This window comes from Podarcis bocagei (genome assembly GCF_964188305.1).
Source record: "Podarcis bocagei genome assembly, chromosome: 2".
NCBI lineage: Eukaryota > Metazoa > Chordata > Lepidosauria > Squamata > Lacertidae > Podarcis > Podarcis bocagei.
Window position 1 is genome coordinate 9161807 of NC_138126.1, and position 23616 is coordinate 9185422.

Sequence of the window (23616 nt, forward strand, 5' to 3'; positions counted from 1 at the left end):
TAAATAAATATAAATATAAATGCAAATAAAATAAAATATATATGCAAATAAAAATATAAATTTTGTCTGACCATCTTTTGTTCTGTAAAAAAATATCCATTCCATTCTTTCAATTTTGCCCTGGTTTAGAAAAGTAAAGTAACAATCAAGTAACTAGTGTTGTAGGATGTATGCACATTCAACTAAGACGCAACAGTGAATCATATTTGAATATCTAAAAGCGTGACACTGAATTGGCTTTTTTTCTTTTTTAGTAATGTAATTAAAGTTTTAGAGAACATTCTCTCACCTTACAGTCATATGGCAGTCCACACACTCCAAACACTAGTTTTCCACCTGTGTGAATTTTTGAAAACAACTTAGATATATACAACTCAGATATATACAAAATATACAAAAGAACAATAAACACAATAATATGAAGGGTGAGGTGCAAAACAGAAACCAGCTCACAGATTCTGAACACAATGCGTACTTCTTGTTCATTAACATTACTTCTTTTTAATTTTCATCACTTGTTGTTGTTGGTGTTGTTGTTTAGTTGTGTCCGACTCTTCATGACCCCGTGGACCAGAGCACGCCAGGCACTCCTGTCTTCCACTGCCTCCTGCAGTTTGGTCAAACCCATGCTGGTAGCTTTGAGAACACTGTCCAACCATCTCGTCCCCTGTCATCCCCTTCTGCTTGCGCCCTCCATCTTTCCCAACATCAGGGAGTCTTCTCTTCCAGGGAGTCTTCTCATGAGGTGGCCAAAGTCTTGGAGCCTCAGCTTCAGGATCTGTCCTTCCAGTGAGCACTCAGGGCTGATTTCCTTCAGAATGGAGAGGTTTGATCTCCTTGCAGTCCATGGGACTCTCAAGAGTCCCCTCCCGCACCATAATTCAAAAGAATCAATTCTTCGGCGATCAGCCTTCTTTATTGTCCAGCTCTCACTTCCATACATCACTACTGGGAAAACCATGGCTTTTACTATACGGACCTTTGTTGGCAAGGTGATGTCTCTGCTTTTTAAGATGCTGTCTAGGTTTGCCATCGCCTTTCTCCCAAGGAGCAGGCGTCTTTTAATTTCGTGACTGCTGTCACCACAGATGATGCTAAATAATATTAAGGGTTGGAAAGATAACTAACCTAGGATACCCCACGCAGAGAAGGCCATGTATGTTTCACAGAATCATACAAGTTGGAAGGGGCTCTTGGGTCATCTAGTCCAACCCTTGCAATGCAGGGCTCTCAACACATAGTTGGGAGTCCAACTTGAAACCATACCAGACCCAGGTTAGCTTTGCAAATGCGCTAGTAGTTTTATTGCTGCACCACAAGGAACCAACTTCTTTAGAAGCTATATGTGTAACAAAGAGCGTTTCATAAGATGAATCTTTTGAGCATGGGTTGCAAAGTGCACACATTTGTTAACTTCTCTGTTAGTGTGAGTCCCCAAATTTGGCATCGGATGTCTTCTGATCGCCCACAATGGTTAGATGATGATAATAATAATAATATAATAATAATAATAATAATAATAATAATAATAATAATTTATTTATACCCCGCCCTCCCCAGCCAAGACCAGGCTGAGGGTGGCTAACAACCGATATAAAAACAAATTGATTGAAATACAACTTAAAAAACAAGATTAAAATGCAAAATTAAAACATTAAAATGCAGCCTCATTTCAATGGAAACTCAAATCAAAAACTTTTTGGGGGAGAAAAAGGCCAATCTTCACCAAGGCCAACTATCCAGACTGGTCCTACGTGGGCCAGAAAAAAAGCCAGGGAAGTCCCCAAATAGGAGTTCCATCACAGGAGGAGAAACGAAAAAAGAAAGAGGGGGAGGGGATCAAGTTGATTCCAAGCCAAAGGCCAGGCGAAACAACTCTGTCTTACAGGCCATCTTAGATGGGCAGCTGCCATGGTCCCCCTCCCCCCCCCAAATCTTTGTATACACCCCCAACTCCATTCAAAATTTGGGGGGAGTGCCATTTGTGGGTCATTGAAAATGTTTCGGAAATGATCAGAATACACATTTCCAAAAAACAGTTACCTTTATACAAGTCCACCACATGTGGAAGTAAGTGCCTATCTACCTCTGTGAATTCTCTGGTGGCGAGTTAGGCTAGAACTGAGGTAGAAGCCCTTTTCACACTCCAAACACTGATAAGGTTTCTCCCCGGTATGAATTCTCTGATGGGAAATAAGGTACGGCCTGTGTCGGAAGCTCTTCCCACATTCAGTGCATTGATACGGTTTTTCTCCTGTGTGAATTCTCCCGTGAGAAGTGAGGTTCCTCTTCCGAGTGAAGCTCTTCCCACACTCTGAGCACTGATACGGTTTCTCTCCCGTGTGAGTTCTCTGATGAGAAGTAAGGCGAGAACTGTGATGGAAGCTCTTCCCACATTCCAAACATTTATAGGGCTCCTCCCCTGTGTGGATTATCTGATGGGAAGTAAGGTACGAAACATGACAGAACTGCTTTCCACAAGCACAGCACTTATATAGTTTCTCCCCTGCCTGAATACTCTGATGAGAAGTGAGACTTCTCTTCCTCGTGAAACTCTTCCCACATCCCAAGCATTTATACGGCTTCTCCCCTGTGTGGATTCTCTGATGGGAAGTAAGGTAAGAACTGCGAAGGAAGTCTTTTCCACATTCCAAGCATTTGTATGGTTTCTCTCCTGTGTGGATTCTTTGATGATGGGTGAGAGTGATCTTCTGTTTGAAGCACTTTCCGCATTCCAAGCACTGATACGGATTTTCCCCGGTGTGAATTCTTTGATGGCGGATGAGGGTTATTTTCTGCCTGAAGCTCTTTCCGCATTCCAAGCACTGATACGGATTTCCCAGGGTGTGAATTCTTTGATAGGGAGTAATGGCAGGACTCCGGCGGAAGTTTCTGTGGCAATTAGAGCCTGAGGAAGAAATGGGGAGTCTCAAATCACTGAACAAGTTCAATCAATGCTTCTGATAAAAGAGAAACTGAAAAGACTTGTTTTATTATTAAATTTATTTATTTAGTACAGTGGTACCTCTGGATATGAATGGGATCCCTGTTCACATCCTGAAGTAAACGCAACACGCACCTGCAGGTCGCAATTCATTGTTTCCACGCATGCGCGTGACGTCATTTTGACCGTCTGCACGGAAGTAATGTGTTCCGTTACTTCTGGGTCGCCGCGGAGCACAACCCGAAAATGCTCAACCTGAAGCAACTTCAACCCGAGGTATGACTGTAAATTTATATACGGCTTTTCTTTGTAAGATCTCAAGGCAGTTCACAGAACAAAATACTGTATAAAAACAAGCAAAGCCCTTTACCGAGAGAGGCAACGATCTCTTCCATGACTTCTCTATGCAGAACTTTCTGGTGAGAATCCAGCACAGCCCACTCCTCATTTGAGAAACACACAGCGACGTCTTCAAAGGACACTGGACTCTAAAAGTGAAAGAAAACAGTTTCCTCTTTATTGTAAACATTACCTACCAGCAAAATTTGGATGGCTAGTGTTGTAAACAAAATCTGCCCTTTTACTTTAAGGGGTATCCAAGAGCCCATATAGATTCCTTACGTAGGTTTCCTATTGGTAGGAGAAAATAACAGAGGCCAACCAGAGAATATTGAGAAGCAAAGCAGCTCGTAAGCCTGATCTTTATTGTTCTGTTGCAACAGAGTGCTCCCCTCACACGCAGGAAAGGACCCAGGTGTGTCCACCCTTATACAGACATTTTAAATTCCCTGCCCTGGAGCTCAAGACCACCCCTCCATACATCATCATACATACATCACAGAAGTGGTGGTCTACAGCAGAAATTTGAATGTTGTTTTTTCTGTTTGCCTTTCCTGACTGTCTTTCCTGATAGCCTGTCACCCATGATAGTCTGTCACCCATTAAAATGCTGATTACTCAATTCCTGAGACAATGGGAAGGCTCCCTGACCCCCCTCCCTCCTTGCAGGGAAAACATTTGGTCAGTTTGGGAATCAAAAATATTTTCAGGTCGGTCTTCCTGTGCTGATCTATGTACGTGCTTGGTTGGTACATTTATTATATATCTAAGACCTTAAAGGGACGTGGGTGGCGCTGTGGGTTAAACCACAGAGCCTAGGACTTGCCGATCGGAAGGTCGGCGGTTCAAATCCCTGCAACGGGGTGAGCTTCCATTGCTCGGTCCCTGCTCCTGCCAACCTAGCAGTTCGAAAGCACATCAAAGTACAAGTAGATAAATAGGTACCGCTCCGGCGGGAAGGTAAACGGCGTTTCCGTGCGCTGCTCTGGTTCGCCAGAAGCGGCTTAGTCATGCTGGCCACATGACCCGGAAGCTGTATGCCGGCTCGTAAAGCGAGATGAGCGCCGCAACCCCAGAGTCGGCCACAACTGGACCTAATGGTCAGGGGTCCCTTTACCTTTACCTAAGACCTTCAAATTACACTAGTCAAGGAAAGGAGGCTGGTAGCACATATGGGATGGCTCCATCTTCCTGAGGTTGGAATAGATGAGCCTCGTGGTCCTTTCCAACTCTACAATTCTATGATGCTATTATTTCCTGTAGAACACAAACTGCATTGAGTGGCTTCCCCGGTCTTCCTGGTGGGCAGCTTTGGCAGGAAGAAAGGGAAAGAGGAATTCTTTGCACCCAAGGAGGTGAGGAGGGGAAATACACCCTGACAGCCCCTAGACTCTCTTCCCAGAGGTCCGTCTCCGTACCTGGTCAGGTGTCACAACAGCTGTTTCACCTCCAGCACCAAGAAGAGATGGCTGAGTAGATATTGCCGGCACCATTCCATTCCACAAGAAGATCCCTGAGATCAGGACAAAAAATTCCATGGATTTTGTAGTAAGGTTTAAGGCTTACTGGGAAATGATATATGATGAAATGAAAAGAATGTTTGAAATAACAGAAAACCAGAAGCTTTTCTCTTGGGAATTATAGGAACAGAACTACCTAAACTGTATTGAAATTTATTCATGTATGTGACTACAGAGGCAAGAATTTCACTTGCCCCAAAATGGAAAAAATCAGAAGTCCCAGCAAAGGAAGAATGGATACATAAACTTATGGGATATGCAGAAATGGAGAAACTTACCAGAAGAATAAGAAATCAAGATAACAAACTTTTTATTTAAAAAAAATGGCATTGGTTTAGTGAATATTTGCAAATAAATTGTAAAGAGATAAAAACATTGGCAGGATTATTGTAATAAGAGTATATATTTAAAGAAGATGAATAAATGAGCGAATTAAGTTAATTAGGATATGCGGAAGATATTAAAAAATAAATTTAAGGAACTGCAGAAAGAGGGGGAAGGAAATCAAGTTTTGAAATTCAAATGATTGTAAAATCAGTGAAATGTATAAATCTGGAAAGTATAAATAATAATAATATTTTTTTAAAAAACCATCGGTCAGTAGCAAAAAATTTTCTCAGAGGTTTAGTGACACAAATCTTAAGTACACCTTGACGTTACAAAATGTATCACATAACATTTATAGTGTGGACATTATTGTGCAATTTATATTTCAGTTCTATTAAAATAAACCTATTGTTTAATTGGACGAAAGTATCCTGCCTCCCTAAGATTCAGCAGAACCTAAAAGAATCCCATTAATTCCTTGCATAAACTATAAAGAGGAGGTTAATCTTTACCCAGCAAGGAGGCCCCTCTGTCCTCCTCCTGGGCTGTCCCTTGTCTCAGCGAATGCTCTCCGGCGTCCAAGGGAGTCTTCTCTGCCTCATGGAAATCGTTGGTCCTTTCTGACGACATACCATTTACCTGAAACAGCAAGGAAGATCGAAAGAGGGATTGGGGTTAAGAAACAGAAAAGGGATTTGGACAAACTCACAAAGTGAGTTGCCTTATCAACATGATCTCTACTGACCATTTTATTTACAGTGGCCACTTTATTTATAGTGGGGATAACTGACCACTTTATTTATAGTGTGTGGGGGGGGAATTATTATTTGGAAAAAAACAAAAACAAAATGAGTTGGGCAATTAATAAAATCAATTAAGCATATAAAATATACTCGGAGTCGAGTGTGAATTTCATGCTCTTTATTCCAGCTCATAGTAGCAATAAATGAAACTTTCCCCAAAACGTCTAGCTATATATACATTATTTACACAACGGGGCCCCCATGATTGGCTAATTCCGGGCTGCTCTTGTTGGCCAATCATGTTGTGGATTCACCTCCTCCAGAAGCCTGATTGGCTGCTCCTGCAGGCCAATCAGGTTGCTGATTCACTTCATCCAGGAGCCTGATTGGCTGCTCCTGCAGGCCAATCAGGTCGCTGATTCACTTCCACCTGAAGCTGGATTGGGTGGCGCCTGCGGACCAATCAGACTGCTGCATTCTGGATCCTATTGTTCTAGGACTCAGCTCAGTACATAAAAGCATATCTTGCCTGGAATTCTTAGCCCTAGAATTAAATTTTCTTACCTGCTGCTCTTCCTGCTTCTCCTCTGCCCGACTCAGGAGGAAACCTTCGGCCAGGGCCACCGCCTGGGAACTGGTCTCTGCTCCACATTCCCTCACCCAGTTCCCTATCTCCGGGGGGAGGACAGCCAGGAACTGCTCCAGGATCAGCAGGTCCAGGATCTGAGATTTTGTGTGAAGTTCTGGCTTCAGCCACTGACGGCAGAGATGGTGGAGTCGGCTGCAAACCTCTCGGGGACCCTTGGCCTCTGTGTAGTGGAATTGCCTGAACTGCTGCTGCGGCACATTTGAGCTGAGGGCGTCCTCTTCCCTCAATCTCTTCTCTGTGGTTTCCCCCCAAAATTCCTCACTGCTCCCAGTCTTGGTGGTTTGGGGGCCCCTTCCTGCTTCAGGTTCACCTGAATCTTCTTCCATCATTGATCTATGTTGCTGGAATGCCCCCAAAGGATTCAAAGGGACTTGTCCCTTTATTGCTAATTTTCTCTCAGGGCAACTCCCAGAGGTGCTTCCAAGTCCTGCAAATCCAACACACAGTTCTGTTAGCAAATTGTTATTACAGTGGTACCTCAGGTTAAGTACTTAATTCCTTCCGGAGGTCTGTTCTTAACCTGAAACTGTTCTTAACCCGAAGCACCACTTTAGCTAATGGGGCCTCCCGCTGCTGCCGCGCCACCGGAACACAATTTCTGTTCTCCTCCTGAAGCAAAGTTCTTAACCTGAAGCACTATTTCAGGGTTAGCGGAGTCTGTAACCTGAAGCGTATGTAACCTTCAGGGTCGAAGGTTCGAGCCCCACGTTGGGCAAAAGAATCCTAGACTAGATGACTTCCAATTCTGCAAGTCTGTGATTCCACAGTGCGCATCAAAGCGGCTTCCTGACTTATTGGAAGAGAGAAAGAAGCTTGGCTTTCTGGTGTGGGTGTTGGAGGGAGGTGGCACCCAGGTGAATCAACTGCCAGGGGTGCCAACTAGAGTAAAATATTGGGGTGTGGGCAGGTGAGCCCCACCCCACTGGCCTTTGGTTTGGACTCAGTCGGACCCTTATGTTTCCCTCCTCTTATGGTCTTGATCTATTGGCTACTTTTAAAATGAGGCTGCATTTTAAATTGCATTTTAAGCTGTATTTTAAATTGGTCCCCCCCCCTCCTTATTATGTTTTTACTGTGATTTTATTGGTGTCAGCTGGCGTGGCTGGGGAGGGCGGGGTATAAATAAAAATTATTATTATTATTATTATTATTATTATTATTATTATTATCAATCAATTGACACAATTTTAATGGCAATGCTGGAAAAAACATTCTGACAGCAAAAGCTGTTTGACAGTGGAACGGTCTCCCTCAGAGGGTGGTGGATTCTCCTTCCTTGGAGGTTTTTCAAGCAGAGATTGGATGGCCACCTGTCATGGATGCTTTAGCTGAGTTTATTCCTGTATTGCAGGGGGTTGGACTAGATGACCCCTGGGTCCCTTTCCTTTTTTTAAAAAAAAAATCCTTTATTATTGTATTCACATAATAGACATTCTTTACAACAAACAACTCCAAAATAGACAACTCCAAAATAAAATCATATGTAAAAAACCATAAGTCTCATGTTTTCATTTACAGTGGTACCTCAGGTTAAGAACTTAATTCGTTCTGGAGGTTCTGAAACTATTCTTAACCTGAAGCATCACTTTAGCTAATGGGGCCTCCCGCTGCCGCCGGAGCACGATTTTTGTTCTCATCCTGAAGCAAAGTTCTTAACCCGAGGTACTATTTCTGGGTTAGCGGTGTCTGTAACCTGAAGCATCTGTAACCTGAGGTACCAGTGTACACTGATCTCCTGTCCTAAACGTTTACTTGATATTTCTTGCTGCTATCTGCTTTCCTTATACAGTGGTACCTCAGGTTAAGTACTTAATTCGTTCTGGAGGTCTGTTCTTAACCTGAAACTGTTCTTAACCTGAAGCACCACTTTAGCTAAGGGGGCCTCCTGCTGCCGCCACCGCACGATTTCTGTTCTCATCCTGAAGCATAGTTCTTAACCTGAAGCACTATTTCTGGGTCAGCGGAGTCTGTAACCTGAAGCGTCTGTAACACTGTAGAATCTTTATTAAATTTTAAATCTCTTCAATCCTATACCACCCCCATTGATCAGCCGAGACACTGAGGTCCAGCTCTGAGGGCCTTCTGGCAGTTCCCTCCCTGCGAGAAGTGAGGTTACAGGGAACCAGGCAGAGGGTCTTCTTGGTGGTGGTGCCCACCCTGTGGAACGCCCTCCCATCAGATGTCAAGGAGATAAACAACTATCTGACTTTTAGAAGACATCTGAAGGCAGCCCTGTTTAGGGAAGTTCTTAATGTCTGATGTTTTATTGTGTTTTTAATATTCTGTTGGGAGCCGCCCAGAGGTGCTGGGGAAACCCAGCCAGATGGGAGGGTATAAATAAGTTGTTGTTGTTGCTTCCTGCATCTAGTGCAGGGTATCCCCAAACTTGGGTTTCCTCTAGCTGTTTGGACTACAACTCCCATCATCCCTAACCAGAGGGACCAGTGGTCAGGGATGATGGGAACTGTAGTCCAGAAACAACTGGAGGCCCAAATTTTGGAGATCCTCCTCTCTATTGGGAGTGAATGACCTCACCTCTGTGCTGTCAAATGGGCTTTTTCTTTAGCAATTTCAATTAACCCCTTCACCTCCCTGCCCCACAGCCCAGTACTTCCCTCCACCAGTGCGATCTTCTTTACCTACTATTATTTTTGTTATTGCTGCGTTATTCCCCCTGAGTCCCTTTCCTTGCCTACAATTCTATGAAACATTTTATTGGGGGAGCTCCTCTCCTCCCCCCAATAAACCAAGGACTCCCTCCTTCTCCCCCTCCATTCAGCCCCTGCCTGCTGCTGGGGGTCCGCCCATCTCCCCACCCAGGGGGTCTCCTCTCCTGCCCCCCTCCTCCCTGCAGCCCTGGGGCTCCCCGGCACCCACATGCACCGGGGGGGCCAGAAGAGGTGGGTGTGCGGGAGCTCACCAGGTCCCCGAAGCCCCTCGGGAAGAGGCAGAAAAAGCCGCGGGGAGGACCAGGCATGCGCACTGGGGGGGGGGGACTGGGCAGGAGGGAAGAGCGTTGGCTCCGGAGGACCTCGCGACCCCGCACCTCCCTTCCTCGCCACATTCACGTCCTCTCTAGGAAACGAAGGTCGCCTCGTTTTAACTCTACAGAAGCCGTTGCGCAGGGTTTAATTAGAATAGAGGGGGAATCCCCTCTAGAAATAATAAAACAAACACACATAATGATATATAAACACATATTATATAAACACATATATCATGTCACATATCACATATCATATATCATATCATAGTATTATATTATCAAATTATTATATATTATATTATATTATATTATATTATATTATATTATATTATATTATATTATATTATATTATATTATATTATATTATATTATATTATATTATATTATATTATATTGTGTGTTTGTTTTATTATATCTATTGTATTTCCTCTCTTTTTTCTTCATTCCTTTGCATTCTTCTCTTTACTTTTGTTCTTTTTTTCCCGATGTCATTTTTTCTAGATATAATGTTATTATATTGTGAAAACGTTAATAAAAATTCCTGGGGGGGGGGGAACCCTGGCACAGTGGAGCAGCAGAGCTCAGCCCTCGTGGTTATAGTAGTAGTCATAACAACAGTAATAATAATAACTTTATTATATGCCGCCCATCTGTAGCCCATAGCTGTCAACGTTTCCCTTTTTTAAAGGGAAATTCCATTATTCCAAATAGGATTCCTCGCAAGAAAAGGGAAAAGTTGACAGCTATGCTGTAGCCACTGGTAGCCTTCATTTACCTGCATCAACTTATTGAATACCTGAAGGAGCGTCTCCACCCCCATCATTCTGCCTGGAACTGAGGTCCACCTCGGAGGGTCTTCTGGCAGTTCCCTCCCTGCGAGAAGTGAGGTTACAGGGAACCATGGCAGAGGGTCTTCTTGGTGGTGGTGCCCGCCCTGTGGAACACCCTCCCATCAGATGTCAAGGAGATAAAGGACTATCTGACTTTTAGAAGACATCTGAAGGCAGCCCTGTTTAGGGAAGTTCTTAATGTTTGATGTTTTATTGTGTTTTTAATATTCTGTTGGGAGCCGCCCAGAGGTGCTGGGGAAACCCAGCCAGATGGGCGGGTATAAATAAGTTGTTGTTGTTGTTGTTGTTGTTGTTGTTGTTGTTGTTCCTTCCTGCATCTAGTGCAGGGTATCCCCAAACTTGGGTCTCCTCTAGCTGTTTGGACTACAACTCCCATCTTCCCTAAGTAGAGGGACCAGCAGTCAGGGATGATGGGAACTGTAGTCCAGAAACAACTGAAGGCCCAAGTTTGGGAAATCTTCCTCTATTGGGAGCGAATGACCTCAACTCTGTGCTGTCAAAAGGGCTTTTGTCTCCCTTGGGGTCTTCCAACATCAGGAGTTCAGGAAGCTGCCATATCATGCCACGTTAGACCACTGGCACTGCCCCACTTCCCTAAATAGGCCAGCAATCACTGCCGCTAATTCAGACCCCAGTGGGGTCTATGTGCATCTATCTTGTGCACCCGAGCGGATCAGTCAACCGCCTGAGAACCAATCCTTTCAAACATTTGATTTGAAAAACAGAGAAACTGTGGAATATATTGAAGCGACGATCTCACAGGCAATAATAACATAGTATCATTTAATAGGGACAAATAAGAAATGCTATGTGATGCTACAGCCTGGTCTGAATATTAACCAGGCTATCTATACCCTTTCGGATCGGTATTCAGGTAGGTAGCCATGTTGGTCTGACGCAGTCGATATATATACAGTGGTACCTCAGGTTAAGTACTTAATTCGTTCCGGAGGTCCGTACTTAACCTGAAACTGTTCTTAACCTGAAGCACCACTTTAGCTAATGGGGCCTCCTGCTGCACAATTTCTGTTCTCATCCTGAAGCAAAGTTCTTAACCTGAAGCACTATTTCTGGGTTAGCGGAGTCTGTAACCTGAAGCGTATGTAACCTGAAGCGTATATAAAACAAGATACCACTATATATATATATATATATATATATATATTTGCTTTCGTAGATTTTCACGGGTACAGGAATGCAGGTTTTGGTGTCTTCGGGTGTCTTCCCGTGTAAGAGTTGGGGTGTCTAGGCGACGTTTCGACGAGGTCTCACTCGTCATCTTCAGGCTGGTGCTTTCGGCTTCTTGTTACTAGAACAGAGCAGGATCTCAGTGTTTGAGTTCCTATAAATACTGTTGAGGGGGTGTGGTGTATAGCCTCCAACGTTCTGGGCAGAGAGGGAGTTCCCAGGTTAGTGTGCCTTTTCTTCTTTTGTTCCTTAATTACTTGAGGGATATCTTGAGTGATTTCTTGAGTGATATTCTGAGTACCACTTAGGAGGGTCATTAGGTGTGGATTAGTTGCTAAAGCTTTCGTGTCTTGACCTCTTGAGCTTGTGAAAAGTATATATATATGCAGGTTTTGGTGTCTTCGGGTATCTTCCCGTGTAAGAGTTGGGGTGTCTAGGCGACGTTTCGACGAGGTCTCACTCGTCATCTTCAGGCTGGTGCTTTCGGCTTCTTGTTACTAGAACAGAGCAGGATCTCAGTGTTTGAGTTCCTATAAATACTGTTGAGGGGGTGTGGTGTATAGCCTCCAACGTTCTGGGCAGAGAGGAAGTTCCCAGGTTATTGTGCCTTTTCTTCTTTTGTTCATTAATTACTTGTGGGATATCTTGAGTGATTTCTTGAGTGATATTCTGAGTACCACTTAGGAGGGTCATTAGGTGTGGATTAGTTGCTAAAGCTTTCGTGTCTTGACCTCTTGAGCTTGTGAAGAGTTTTTCTGAGAAGATGGCTGTACTGCACTTAGTTGTGCTCTGGCTTGGCTTCGTGTATAGGGGCGAGCTGTGGTTTTGTGCCCTGTGCCAGCCAGATCTGTGTAGGGATTGCAGGGGGGTGCAGCATCCGGAGGTGCCACTATGGTTTGGCTACTGGATGGTGTCTGTAATTTATCTGTGGAGAGGGTCTGGGTTTGGGTCTGGTGTGGTTGATTGGAGATGGCGTTCTGTGTGCCTCTGGTTCTGGTGTCGGTTTTTGTGGGGAGGGCTAATTTCCAGATGTCTGGCAGGCGGGACGTGTCGTCACGCTTGTTCATGTTGTGAGGGTGTTTCTCTATCTCGAGAATTCTCTATTATTTCTCTATTATTTCTCTATTATTTCTCTATTATTCTCCATCGAGATAGAGAAACACCCTCACAACATGAACAAGCGTGACGACACGTCCCGCCTGCCAGACATCTGGAAATTAGCCCTCCCCACAAAAACCGACACCAGAACCAGAGGCACACAGAACGCCATCTCCAATCAACCACACCAGACCCAAACCCAGACCCTCTCCACAGATAAATTACAGACACCATCCAGTAGCCAAACCATAGTGGCACCTCCGGATGCTGCACCCCCCTGCAATCCCTACACAGATCTGGCTGGCACAGGGCACAAAACCACAGCTCGCCCCTATACACGAAGCCAAGCCAGAGCACAACTAAGTGCAGTACAGCCATCTTCTCAGAAAAACTCTTCACAAGCTCAAGAGGTCAAGACACGAAAGCTTTAGCAACTAATCCACACCTAATGACCCTCCTAAGTGGTACTCAGAATATCACTCAAGAAATCACTCAAGATATCCCACAAGTAATTAATGAACAAAAGAAGAAAAGGCACAATAACCTGGGAACTTCCTCTCTGCCCAGAACGTTGGAGGCTATACACCACACCCCCTCAACAGTATTTATAGGAACTCAAACACTGAGATCCTGCTCTGTTCTAGTAACAAGAAGCCGAAAGCACCAGCCTGAAGATGACGAGTGAGACCTCGTCGAAACGTCGCCTAGACACCCCAACTCTTACACGGGAAGATACCCGAAGACACCAAAACCTGCATTCCTGTACCCGTGAAAATCTACGAAAGCATATATATATATATATATATATATATATATATATATATATATATATATATATATTTGTCCAGTAGCACTTTAGAGACCAGCTAAGTTTGTTCTTGGTATAAGCTTCCGTGTGCATGCATACTTCTTCAGATATTTGGTATCTGAAGAAATGTGCACGCACACAATTTTTTTACCTTTCAAATCGGCTGGCAAAGGGAAATGGGTTAAGAGATCAAACAGGTTTCGAGAAAACCAATTGCTAATATACGCAGGCATAATGTACACTGTTTATTTATTTTTTTACTTGCTTATCTAAAGCATTTTTTTTACCCTGCTCTCAAACAGTCCTTCAACTCAGGCTAACAATCTAAAAGACACAACACAAAAAGAAAAAGGATCAGGAGGGAGGAGGAGAAAAGCACATTCAAGTATAATTGCAATTTCCTTGTAATGACCAGTGCCAAAAGCTGAGCCAATAGGAAGCCTCTTCACTCCAGTCTAGCCTGATGGAATGGTAAATTGGGGGAAGAACCTGATGGGCAGAACCAGCCCTACCATTGGACGGTTGGGCGGAGACTGATGATTTGGGGCATGATTGACAAGGCAGCAAATGTATGGTCATGTAGTTTTATTTTACTGGCATGGAGGGGGAAGAGACGCTTGTGGGATCTTGTGCCTGAGGGGCCAGAATAACTTCCCTAGCTTTGGATATTCCACACTTTGACTTAGGGAGCGGGCCCCCATTTCCTATTCTGCCTCAAGCAAAAAATAAAATAAAATTCCCCTGCTGGCTCTGCTGAGGTCGGTTGTCGGTCTTATAAAGGTAAAGGTACCCCTGACCGTTAGGTCCAGTCACGGACAACTCTGGAGACACAGAGAAGAGGAGGAATTTCCCGTTGCACTTCGGCTGCTGCGGAAGACGGAAGCAGGGGGATTTAGAGAAGCCAACTGCTCTCCTTGGGGAGGGATGTGGATTGTTGCTTGCAAGCTGATGCCTGAATAAAATAACTATAAAATAAAAGCTGCTTGTTAATTCTTATCTGTGAAGTTACCGGAGCGGGAGGCGGACTCTCCATGCATGGCAGTGTGTGTGTGTGTGTGTGTGTGTATGTGTGTGTGTAAGAGAGAGAGAGAGAGAGAGAGAGAGAGAGAGAGAGAGAGAGAATGAATGAGCATGTACCGTATTTTTCGCTCCACAGGGCACACCGGACTATAGGGCGCACCTAGTTTTTAGGGTGGGAAATAAAGGGGGGGAATTATGGATCCCGCTCGCTATCTTGGCTTCGTTTTTAGCAGCGGGGCTAGGGCGGGGGAAGCCCGAGCTTCCACTGACCCCAGCCCCCAGAACAGGTCCGGGAGCGGCGGCAAGGTTGCGCGCAGCCTTGCCACCGCTCCCGGAGCTTGCGGGGCTGGGGGGGCGCTCCAAAGGCTTGCGGATAGCTGCCTGAAGCCCGGGGAGCGCAGTGGGAGTTGGCTGCTATCCGCAAGCCTTCGGAGCGCGGCAGGAACTCCTGCTGCGCTCCGAAGGCTTGCGGATAGCTGCCTGAAGCCTGGAGAGCGAGAGGGGTCGGTGCGCACCGACCCCTCTCGCTCTCCAGGCTTCAGCGAAAGCAACGCAAAGCCTCCGGAGCGTGGAGGGAGCGCTCCCTCTGCGTTTCGGAGGCTTCCCGTTGCTATTGCTGAGGCCAAGGAGCCTGCATTTGCTCCATAGGACGCACACACATTTCCCCTTCATTTTTGGAGGTGGAAAACTGCGTCCTATAGAGCGAAAAATACGGTAAGTGTTTTGTGTGTGTTTAAGATCTATCTTGCACACTCAGCGAATCCACACACCCTTTCCTTCCTCTGCCTGTTTCTGCACTTTCCCTCCTTTCCCTCCCCTCTAGATAAACTCACCTGAGCAAACAGCATTTCTGCTTAGGAGCTACTCATATCCCATCTCGGAAGGTGACACCCACCTTAAATTCCCAAAAAAGGCTTTGGCGGGATATTGTGCGGGATATTGAGCAGGAGCTGTCTCCTGTCACGATTTATACCACATTTTGGACCACCAATCAATTACCTATAGACCATAATTTCTCTCTATTTTACTAAAGCAAGTGGAAATCAATTTTTTAAAAACAGTTAGGTTTCTTTGTTGTCAGCACATCAATGTGACTCCTTGCCTGGCGTTCATTTCTACAGTGAGTGATAGAATCTCGTTCTACAGTTTTTCCTGAGTGCAGAAGAGTGAGGTGCATCTTCTGGATAAAGCGCTATCCATGTCCAAAGGATTGGTCTCTTCCCTGCGTAGATTCTTCGATGACGTTGAAGGTGTGCAGTAATGCTGAGGTGATGTTGATATGGATTCTGCCTGGTGAATTATTTGATGAGATCATTGGTTTTTGGGTTGTTGTTTTTGTAAATAACTTTTTATTGCATCTCCAACGGTGACAGTCTACAAATGATGAATTACTGTTCAGATGGAAGTATTTTCCACTCTCTAATCAATTACACGGTTTCCCCAGGGTGTGAATTCTTTTGATGAGAAGCTAAAGTCTTCTTTTCACCAAAGCTCTTTCCACACTCTGAGCACCGATACGGTTTCTCCCCTGTGTGGATTCTCTGATGAGAAGTGAGGTATCTGCTGAGACGGAAGGACTTCCCACACTCCGAACATTTATATGGCGTCTCCCCTGTGTGAATTGTTTGGTGAGAGGTCAGGTGACTCTTCTGAGTGAAGCGTTTCTCGCACTCGGGGCACTGATACGGTTTCTCCCCTGTGTGAAGTGTTTGGTGGGACGTAAGGTGAGAAATACTGATGAAGCTCTTTCCGCACTCTAAGCATTGATACGGCGTCTCTCCCTTGTGAAATTTTTGATGATTCGTTAGAGTTATATTGTGCCTGAAGCTCTTTCCGCACTCCAAGCACTGAAATAATTTCTGTCCAGTGTGAATGGTTTGATGTGAAGTGAGATATCTCTTCTGCCTGAAGGTCTTTCCACATTCCAAGCACTGGTATGGTTTCTCCCCTGTGTGGATTCTCTGATGAGGGATGAGATTCACCTTCCGAGTGAAGCACTTTCCACACTCCAAGCATTTGTATGGTTTCTCCCCTGTGTGGATTCTCTGATGATTAGTGAGAACCCACTTGTGAGCGAAGCTCTTTCCACATTCCTGGCACTGGTATGGTTTGTCATTTGCAGGCGTCCTTTGAGGCGTGGTGGGGCTGGAACCGCGCTGAAAACCCTTTCCACCTGCTGCAATGGAAACAGGAAAGAGACTGAGATAGAAATGGAGCCCCAAATCACATAGTATATATTCTAGTGCTTGAAACATCTGAGGCAAGATAGGACGGCAATTTACAAAACAAAATGTCGTTTCTGATGTTGTTTTGCAACTACAGTGGACGCTCGGGTTGCAAACGTGATCTGTGCGGGAAGCACGTTCACAACCCGCAGCGCCAGGTCTGCGCATGCGCGGGTAGCGATTCGGCGCTTCTGTGCAAAGCAGGATTTAGCGCTTCTGCACATGCGCAAGGGCTGAAACCCGGAAATAACCCGTTCTGGTACTTCCGGGTTCGGCGCGGTGCGCAACCCGAAATCGCGCAATCCAAAGCGTCTGTAACCCGAGGTATGACTGTATGGGATACACACACACACAAAATCCTATCTAACAAAATCTCCATTTTGCAATATTTTTTAAAAAGAATTCAATTAGGCTTTTCATTTATATGGAAAGGTGGAATTACAGAACTATAGAAAAACTAATGTATAAAGTTTGAATTTTAGCATTTATACATGCCAGCAGTGGGGCAGGATGGGGCATGAGATTCTAAAGCAGAAGAAATGTCCAATCTGTTAGTTTATGTTGATGTTCATGGGTTGCTGTTGCTGCTGCTGCTGTTGCTGCTGCTGCTGTTTTACAACTTTTAGAATAAATAAATAAATAAATAAATAAATAAATAAATAAATAAATAAATAAATAAATATTTGGACATTTCCTTTAAGTCCTTTAAGGACTTTAAAACAGATTTTATATAGATTTATTTATCTATATTTATATAGTGCAGTATCCTTAAAAGCATATATCAAAGCGGTTTGCAGAAATGAAAACAAAGCCATAACAATAAAACCATTAAAAAGTTAAAAGGATCAATAGTCTGGGATGGCAGGAGGTGAAATCCAGCAACATCTGAATTTTTATTTATTTACTGTCGTACCTTGGTTATCAAACAGCTTAGTTAACGATCAACTTTGAACTTTGCCTCAGAAGCCGAACGCCCCGCGCAACTTCTGTGGCTTCCGATTGGCTGCAGGACGCCCTTGCTGCCAATCGGAAGCCGTGCCTTGGTTTCCAAACGTTTCGGAAGTCGCACGGACTTCCGGAACGCATTCTGTTCGAAAACCAATATACAACTGTACTTACTTATTCAAATTTGAATAGCGCTGTTTACCAAAGCTCTTCAGGAGTTTCATAATATTAAAATACAAAATAAGGACACAAAATAGATAATAAAAGTCAAGCCAAATCCTGGATGGCTTCAGGATCACCCCAGAAACACAAGAGAAACACGGAGCCTCACCAAGGGAGACGACGACCTTACAGTTTTCCTCCATGACTTCCTTGTGCAGCCCTCTCTGGTCAGGATCCAGCAGAGCCCATTCTTCCTCGGTGAAGTGCACAGCCACATCCTGGAAGGACACTGGACCCTAAAAGGGAAAGATTAACACGTTCCTCTTTAAAGGGAACATAAACATGATCTGGGACGCAGGTGGCACTGTGTGTTAAACCACAGAGCCTAGGGTTTGCCGATCAGAAGGTCGCGGTTCGAATCCCTGAGATGGGGTGAGCTCCCGTTGCTCAGTCCCTGCTCCTGCCAACCTAGCAGTTTGAAAGCACATCAAAGTGTAAGTAGATAAATAGGTACCGCTCCAGTGGGAAGGTAAACGGCGTTTCCGTGTGCTGCTCTGGTTCACCAGAAGCGGCTTAGTCATGCTGGCCACATGACCCGGAAGCTGTACGCTGGCTCCCTCGGCCAATAAAGCGAGATGAGCGCCGCAACCCCAGAGTCGGTCACGACTGGACCTAATGGTCAGGGGTCCCTTTACCTTTACCTTCAAACGTGATCTACCAGCAAAATCCAGAAGGCTAGACACGGGAAAGGTGGCCGGGTCTTATTGTCCAGGATTTTAAACTAGGATAAAATCTGACAACATTTGGAATATGAGTTCATACAGGAAGTAGCAGGCTATTAACATCAATGTATGACCGCAGACTGTCTCGCCAGAGTGGTGCATGTTCTGGTTATCTCCCGCTTGGACTGTTGCAATGCGCTCTACGTGGGGCTACCTTTGAAGGTGACCCGGAAACTACAACTAATCCAGAATGCGGCAGCTAGACTGGAGACTGGGAGCGGCCACCGAGACCACATAACACCGGTCCTGAAGATCTTCATTGGCTCCCAGTACGTTTCCAAACACAATTCAAAATGTTGGTGCTGACCTTTAAAGCCCTAAACCGCCTCGGTCCAGTATATCTGAAGGAGCGTCTCCACCCCCATCGGTCTGCGCGGACACTGAAGTCCAGCACCGAGGGCCTTCTGGCAGTTCCCTCACTGCAAGAAGCCAAGTTACAGGGAACCAGGCAGAGGGCCTACTCAGTGGTGGCACCTGCCCTCCCACCAAATGTCAAAGAGAAAAACAACTACCAGACTTTTAGAAGACATCTGAAGGCAGCCCTGTTTAGGGAAGCTTTTAATGTTTAATAGACTACTGTATTTTAATATTCTGTGGGAAGCCGCCCAGAGTGGCTGAGGAAACCCAGCCAGATGGGTGGGGTATAAATAATAAATAATAAATAATAAAATAAATAAATATAATAATAATATGTATTAGGATGATGCTTCTGGCCCAGAGATGGAAAGAAGGAGAAGTACCACCCAGAGAAAACTGGGCGATGGAATATGCAGAAATGGCAAAACATGACGGGAAAGATCAGCAGCCAGGAAGACCAAGTATTTTCAAAAGACTGGAATAACCTTTTTAATATATTCGAAAGACCACTGTAGGCAGTTGAAATCCTTGGCAAGAATACAATGACACTTGTAAAGTAAAATGAACTTTGGTTACTATCATTATATCGCAGATAGATAACGGTAAATGATGCAGGGATTCTTTTATTTTTATTTTTAAGAAATGGAACCCATGGAAGGAAGGAAGGAGGTCTGAAGGTTAGAAAGAACCTCTTTTTGGTTTTTCCCCGGAATGGCTACGTTTATTGTGTACAACTTTATGTAAAACTAATAAAAAAATATTTTAAAAAAGCAAAGAAAGAGGATAATAACACAGCATCAATTTATATAAGAATGTATGGGAGTATATTACATTAGGCTTTGTTTTTTTTAACTCATTTTTTCCCCTCTTTCTTACACACATCGTGGTTCTGTTCACCCCTTAACTTTCTCCCCTTTTGTATTTTGTTTTTTTAACTCATTTTTTTCTCTTTCTTAAACACATCGTTGTTCTTTTCGTCCCTTAACTTTCTCCCCTCCCCCCCCCCGTATCACTTTATTTCTAAAAATGAAATAAGGATTTAAACCTTAATGATGGGCACCCACAGCCTTCGTCAAATGAAGAATAAAAGGGAAGGAGAGAGATTCAGTCAGGCCCAGGGAGGTGGCAGCGGGCAGAGGGACTGCCCCCCCCCAGCCCTTCTTTTCCCCTACCTGATCTGTTGCCATGGCAACTGCTTCCCCTCTGCCAGAAGGAAGATGCAGCTGAGATGGTCCTTCCAGCATCATTCCATCACCTGGGAGAGAGAAGGAGGGAGAAAGAGACATCAGCAGGCGTTTGCCTCAGAGGGCAAGAGCCACAAGTCGAAAATACACACTGAGGTAAGTTTACAGATTGTCTCACCCGTTTTATACACTCTGAATGTTTAGGACCCCACTTTTTTTTTATTCATCTCCACTCCTTGTAAGCCATTACTGACAAATCAAGCGTTTTCCTCCATGTGGAATAATAATAATAATAATAATAATAATAATAATAATAATAATAATAATAATAATAATAATATTTTATTTATACCCTCCCCTGCCAGAGCCAAGCTCAGGGCAGCTAATAACAGCAAAATTTCAATAAAAACATAATGGGGGGGGGGAGAGGCCAATTTAAAATACAAGTTAAAAATACAATTTAAAATGCAGCCTCATTTTAATAGTAGCCCATAGATCAAAACCAGAAGGGGAGGGAAACATAAGGGTCAGACTGAGTCTAAACCAAAGGCCAGGCGGAACAGCTCTGTCTTGCAGGCCCTGCGGAAAGATGTCAAGTCCCGTAGGGCCCTAGTCTCTTGTGACAGAGCGTTCCACCAAGTCGGGGCCAGTACTGAAAAGGCCCTGGCCCTAGTTGAGACCTTCCTAACCACCTTGTGACTTGGGACCTCCAAAATGTTGTCATTTGTGGACCTTAAGGTCCTCCATGGGGCATACCAGGAGAGGCAGTCCCGTAGGTACGTGGGTCCTAGGCTGCTTTGAGAGCTGAAAATAACACAGAATCGTAGAATCTTAAGAGTTGGGAGGGACCCAAGGGTCATCTAGTCCAACCCCCTGACCAGACCCTTGATCATCTTAGTCGCCTTCCTCTGCACATATTCCAGCTTGTCAACATCCTTTTTAAATTGTGGTGCCCAGAACTGGACACAGTATTCCTGGTGTGGTCTGACCAAGGCAGAATAGAGCAGGACTATGTAGCAAGGGTGACGCTGTGGGTTAAACCACAGAGCCTAGGGCTTGCCAATCAGAAGGTCGGCGGTTCAAATCCCTGCGACGGGGTGAGCTCCCATTGCTTGGTCCCTGCTCCTGCCAACCTAGCAGTTCGAAAGCACGTCAAAGTTCAAGTACATAAATAGGTATCACTCCGACAGGAAGGTAAACGGCATTTCCGTGCGCTGCTCTGGTTCGCCAGAAGTGGCTTAGTCATGCTGGCCACATGACCCGGAAGCTGTAAGCCGGCTCCCTCGGCCAGTAAAGCGAGATGAGCGCCGTAACCCCAGAGTTGGCCACAACTGGGGGTCCCTTTACCTTTATGTAGCACTGTGGAGGAGTACTGGAAGAAAGTTCCTCCCCACCTCGAGGCCCTTTAAATCAGGGTGGTCCAACGCATGGCCCAAAGGCCGCATGTGGCCCTTGAGGCCTTTTTTGGCAGCCCTCAGCAGCATTTGACATCCGCCAGCCCTCCACTGCCTTCCCAAAGCTGGGTAAGGGAGTTGCTGAGCTTTGGGAGGGAGGTCCTAGGGCTGGAGGTAAAAGGTAAAGGGACCCCTGACCATTAGGTCTAGTCGTGACTAACTCTGGGGTTGCGGCGCTCATCTCGCTCTATAGGCCGAGGGAGCCAGCGTTTGTCCGTAGACAGCTTCCGGGTCATGTGGCCAGCATGACTAAGCCGCTTCTGGCGAACCAGAGCAGCGCGCGGAAACGCCATTTACCTTCCCGCCGGAGCGGTACCTATTTATCTACTTGCACTTTGACATGCTTTCGAACTGCTAGGTTGGCAGGAGCAGGGACCGAGCAACGGGAGCTCACCCCGTCACGGGGATTCGAACCGCCGACCTTCTGATCGGCAAGCCCGAGGCTCTGTGGTTTAACCCACAGGGCCACTTGGAGAGCTTTTAATGTTTGATGTATCACAGTATTTTAATATTCTTTTGGAAGCCGCCCAGAGTGGCTGGGGAAACCCAGCCAAATGGGCGGGGTATAAATAATAAATAATATATTATTATTATTATTATTATTATTATTATTATTATTATTATTATTATTATTATTATTATTATTTATTATGATGATGGAGAGCCGGCATCAAATTTTGTCTTCACTCCCTGTGTCATGTCAAAGTATTCTTGCAGCCCACATGGTCTGAGAGGTTGGGCTGCCCTGTCTTTATTGCATCTACTGTGTGGTGTAGTGGTTAAGAGCGGCAGTCTCGTAATCTGGGGACTGGGTTCGCGTCTCCGCTCCTCCACATGCAGCTGCTGGGTGACCTTGGGCCAGTCACACTTCTCTGAAGTCTCTCAGCCCCACTCGCCTCACAGAGTGTTTGTTGTGGGGGAGGAAGGGAAAGGAGAATGTGAGCTGCTTTGAGACTCCTTCGGGTTGTGATAAAGTGGGATATCAAATCCAAACTCCTCCTCTTATTGCATAGCAACGGATCAGGCCAAGTTCAAGCCTGCCTCGTTAATCCTTACCCGGTATGGCGGCACCTTGTTCCCCCTCCTGCACGACCATCCATCTCAGGGGCCTCCCTCTGGCGTCCAAAGGCGTCTTCTCTGCCTCAGGGAAACCAGCGGCCCCTTCTGCAAACAGGCCCTTTGCCAGAAACAGGGGATGGGGAGCAGGGTTAGAAAAAGAATATCAGAGGAAAAAGCTTGGGATGCTTTCAGAAAAGGTTGGCAAATGACGGGAAGCGGGGTTTCCGTACATGAATTATTATTCTTATTATTGACATTATTAACAACCCAAATAGCAGGGTATTACAGGGCTGCCATACATCCTGGTTTTCCCGGATATATCCTGGAATTGGGCTGCAAAATGATGTCCGGGAGGATTTTTGCTGAACTGGCAAAATGTCCGGGGAAACCCGGACAGGTATGGCAAGCATGGCGATTTTTTATACAGTGGAATCTCGGTTTCCGAACGTAATCCGTTCCAGAAGACTGTTCAACTTCTGAAACGTTCGAAAACCGAAAAGCGGAAGCCTCAACACATTAACGAAACTCAAAACGGAAGCCGCATAGCACATTCAGCTTCCGAAAAACATTTGAAAACCGGAGCAATTACTTCTAGGTTTTTGAGGTTCGGGAACTGAAACATTCGACTACGGAGGCGTTCGAAGACCAAGGTTCCACTGTATTTAAAAATGCTTTAAAAATCCAAGAAAAGCCCCAAAACAACTCTCACCAAAGGAAAAAAACAAACTCAACAACCTTTTGTATATATCATGCAAACAATCACCAAATAGCGGTGGTACACCAATATTTATCAAGACACCAATATTTCCTGAGCTGGCCTGGATAGCAAATACTGAGCTTCAAAGTCCAAAGCCTAGGAAATAAAACCCCACCAAATGACACAGAAACATTCTATGTGAGATTTCTTTTCCGGCAAAAGCAATTATGGGGTACCCTCCCTCACACTCCTGCCCCCTAAAAATTAGGATATAAAGC

At 45.0% G+C, this 23616-nt stretch overlaps 1 protein-coding gene across 5 annotated transcripts in view; it reads right to left on the minus strand.

Annotated features, from left to right (window-relative positions):
• Nucleotides 1-2039: 2039 nt before the first annotated feature.
• LOC308580736 (uncharacterized protein) overlaps nucleotides 2040-23616 on the minus strand; it is a 154119-nt gene continuing 132542 nt past the window's right edge. For 2 of the 5 annotated variants that reach the window (XM_081182857.1, XM_081182853.1), the window contains exons 2-5: nucleotides 5643-5769; nucleotides 4702-4796; nucleotides 3315-3432; nucleotides 2040-2908 (exon numbers count right to left, since the gene is read on the minus strand). In XM_081182857.1, coding sequence (XP_081038983.1) covers nucleotides 2079-2908; nucleotides 3315-3432; nucleotides 4702-4796; nucleotides 5643-5769 — 1170 coding nt within the window. In that variant the 3' untranslated portion in view covers nucleotides 2040-2078. Of the gene's footprint in view, nucleotides 2909-3314; nucleotides 3433-4701; nucleotides 4797-5642; nucleotides 5770-6437; nucleotides 6950-9161; nucleotides 9298-9442; nucleotides 9609-13685; nucleotides 16650-17974; nucleotides 18102-20116; nucleotides 20200-22638; nucleotides 22760-23616 lie in introns of those variants that run through there. The other 3 variants (XM_081182854.1, XM_081182855.1, XM_081182856.1) reach the window with 3 other exon arrangements.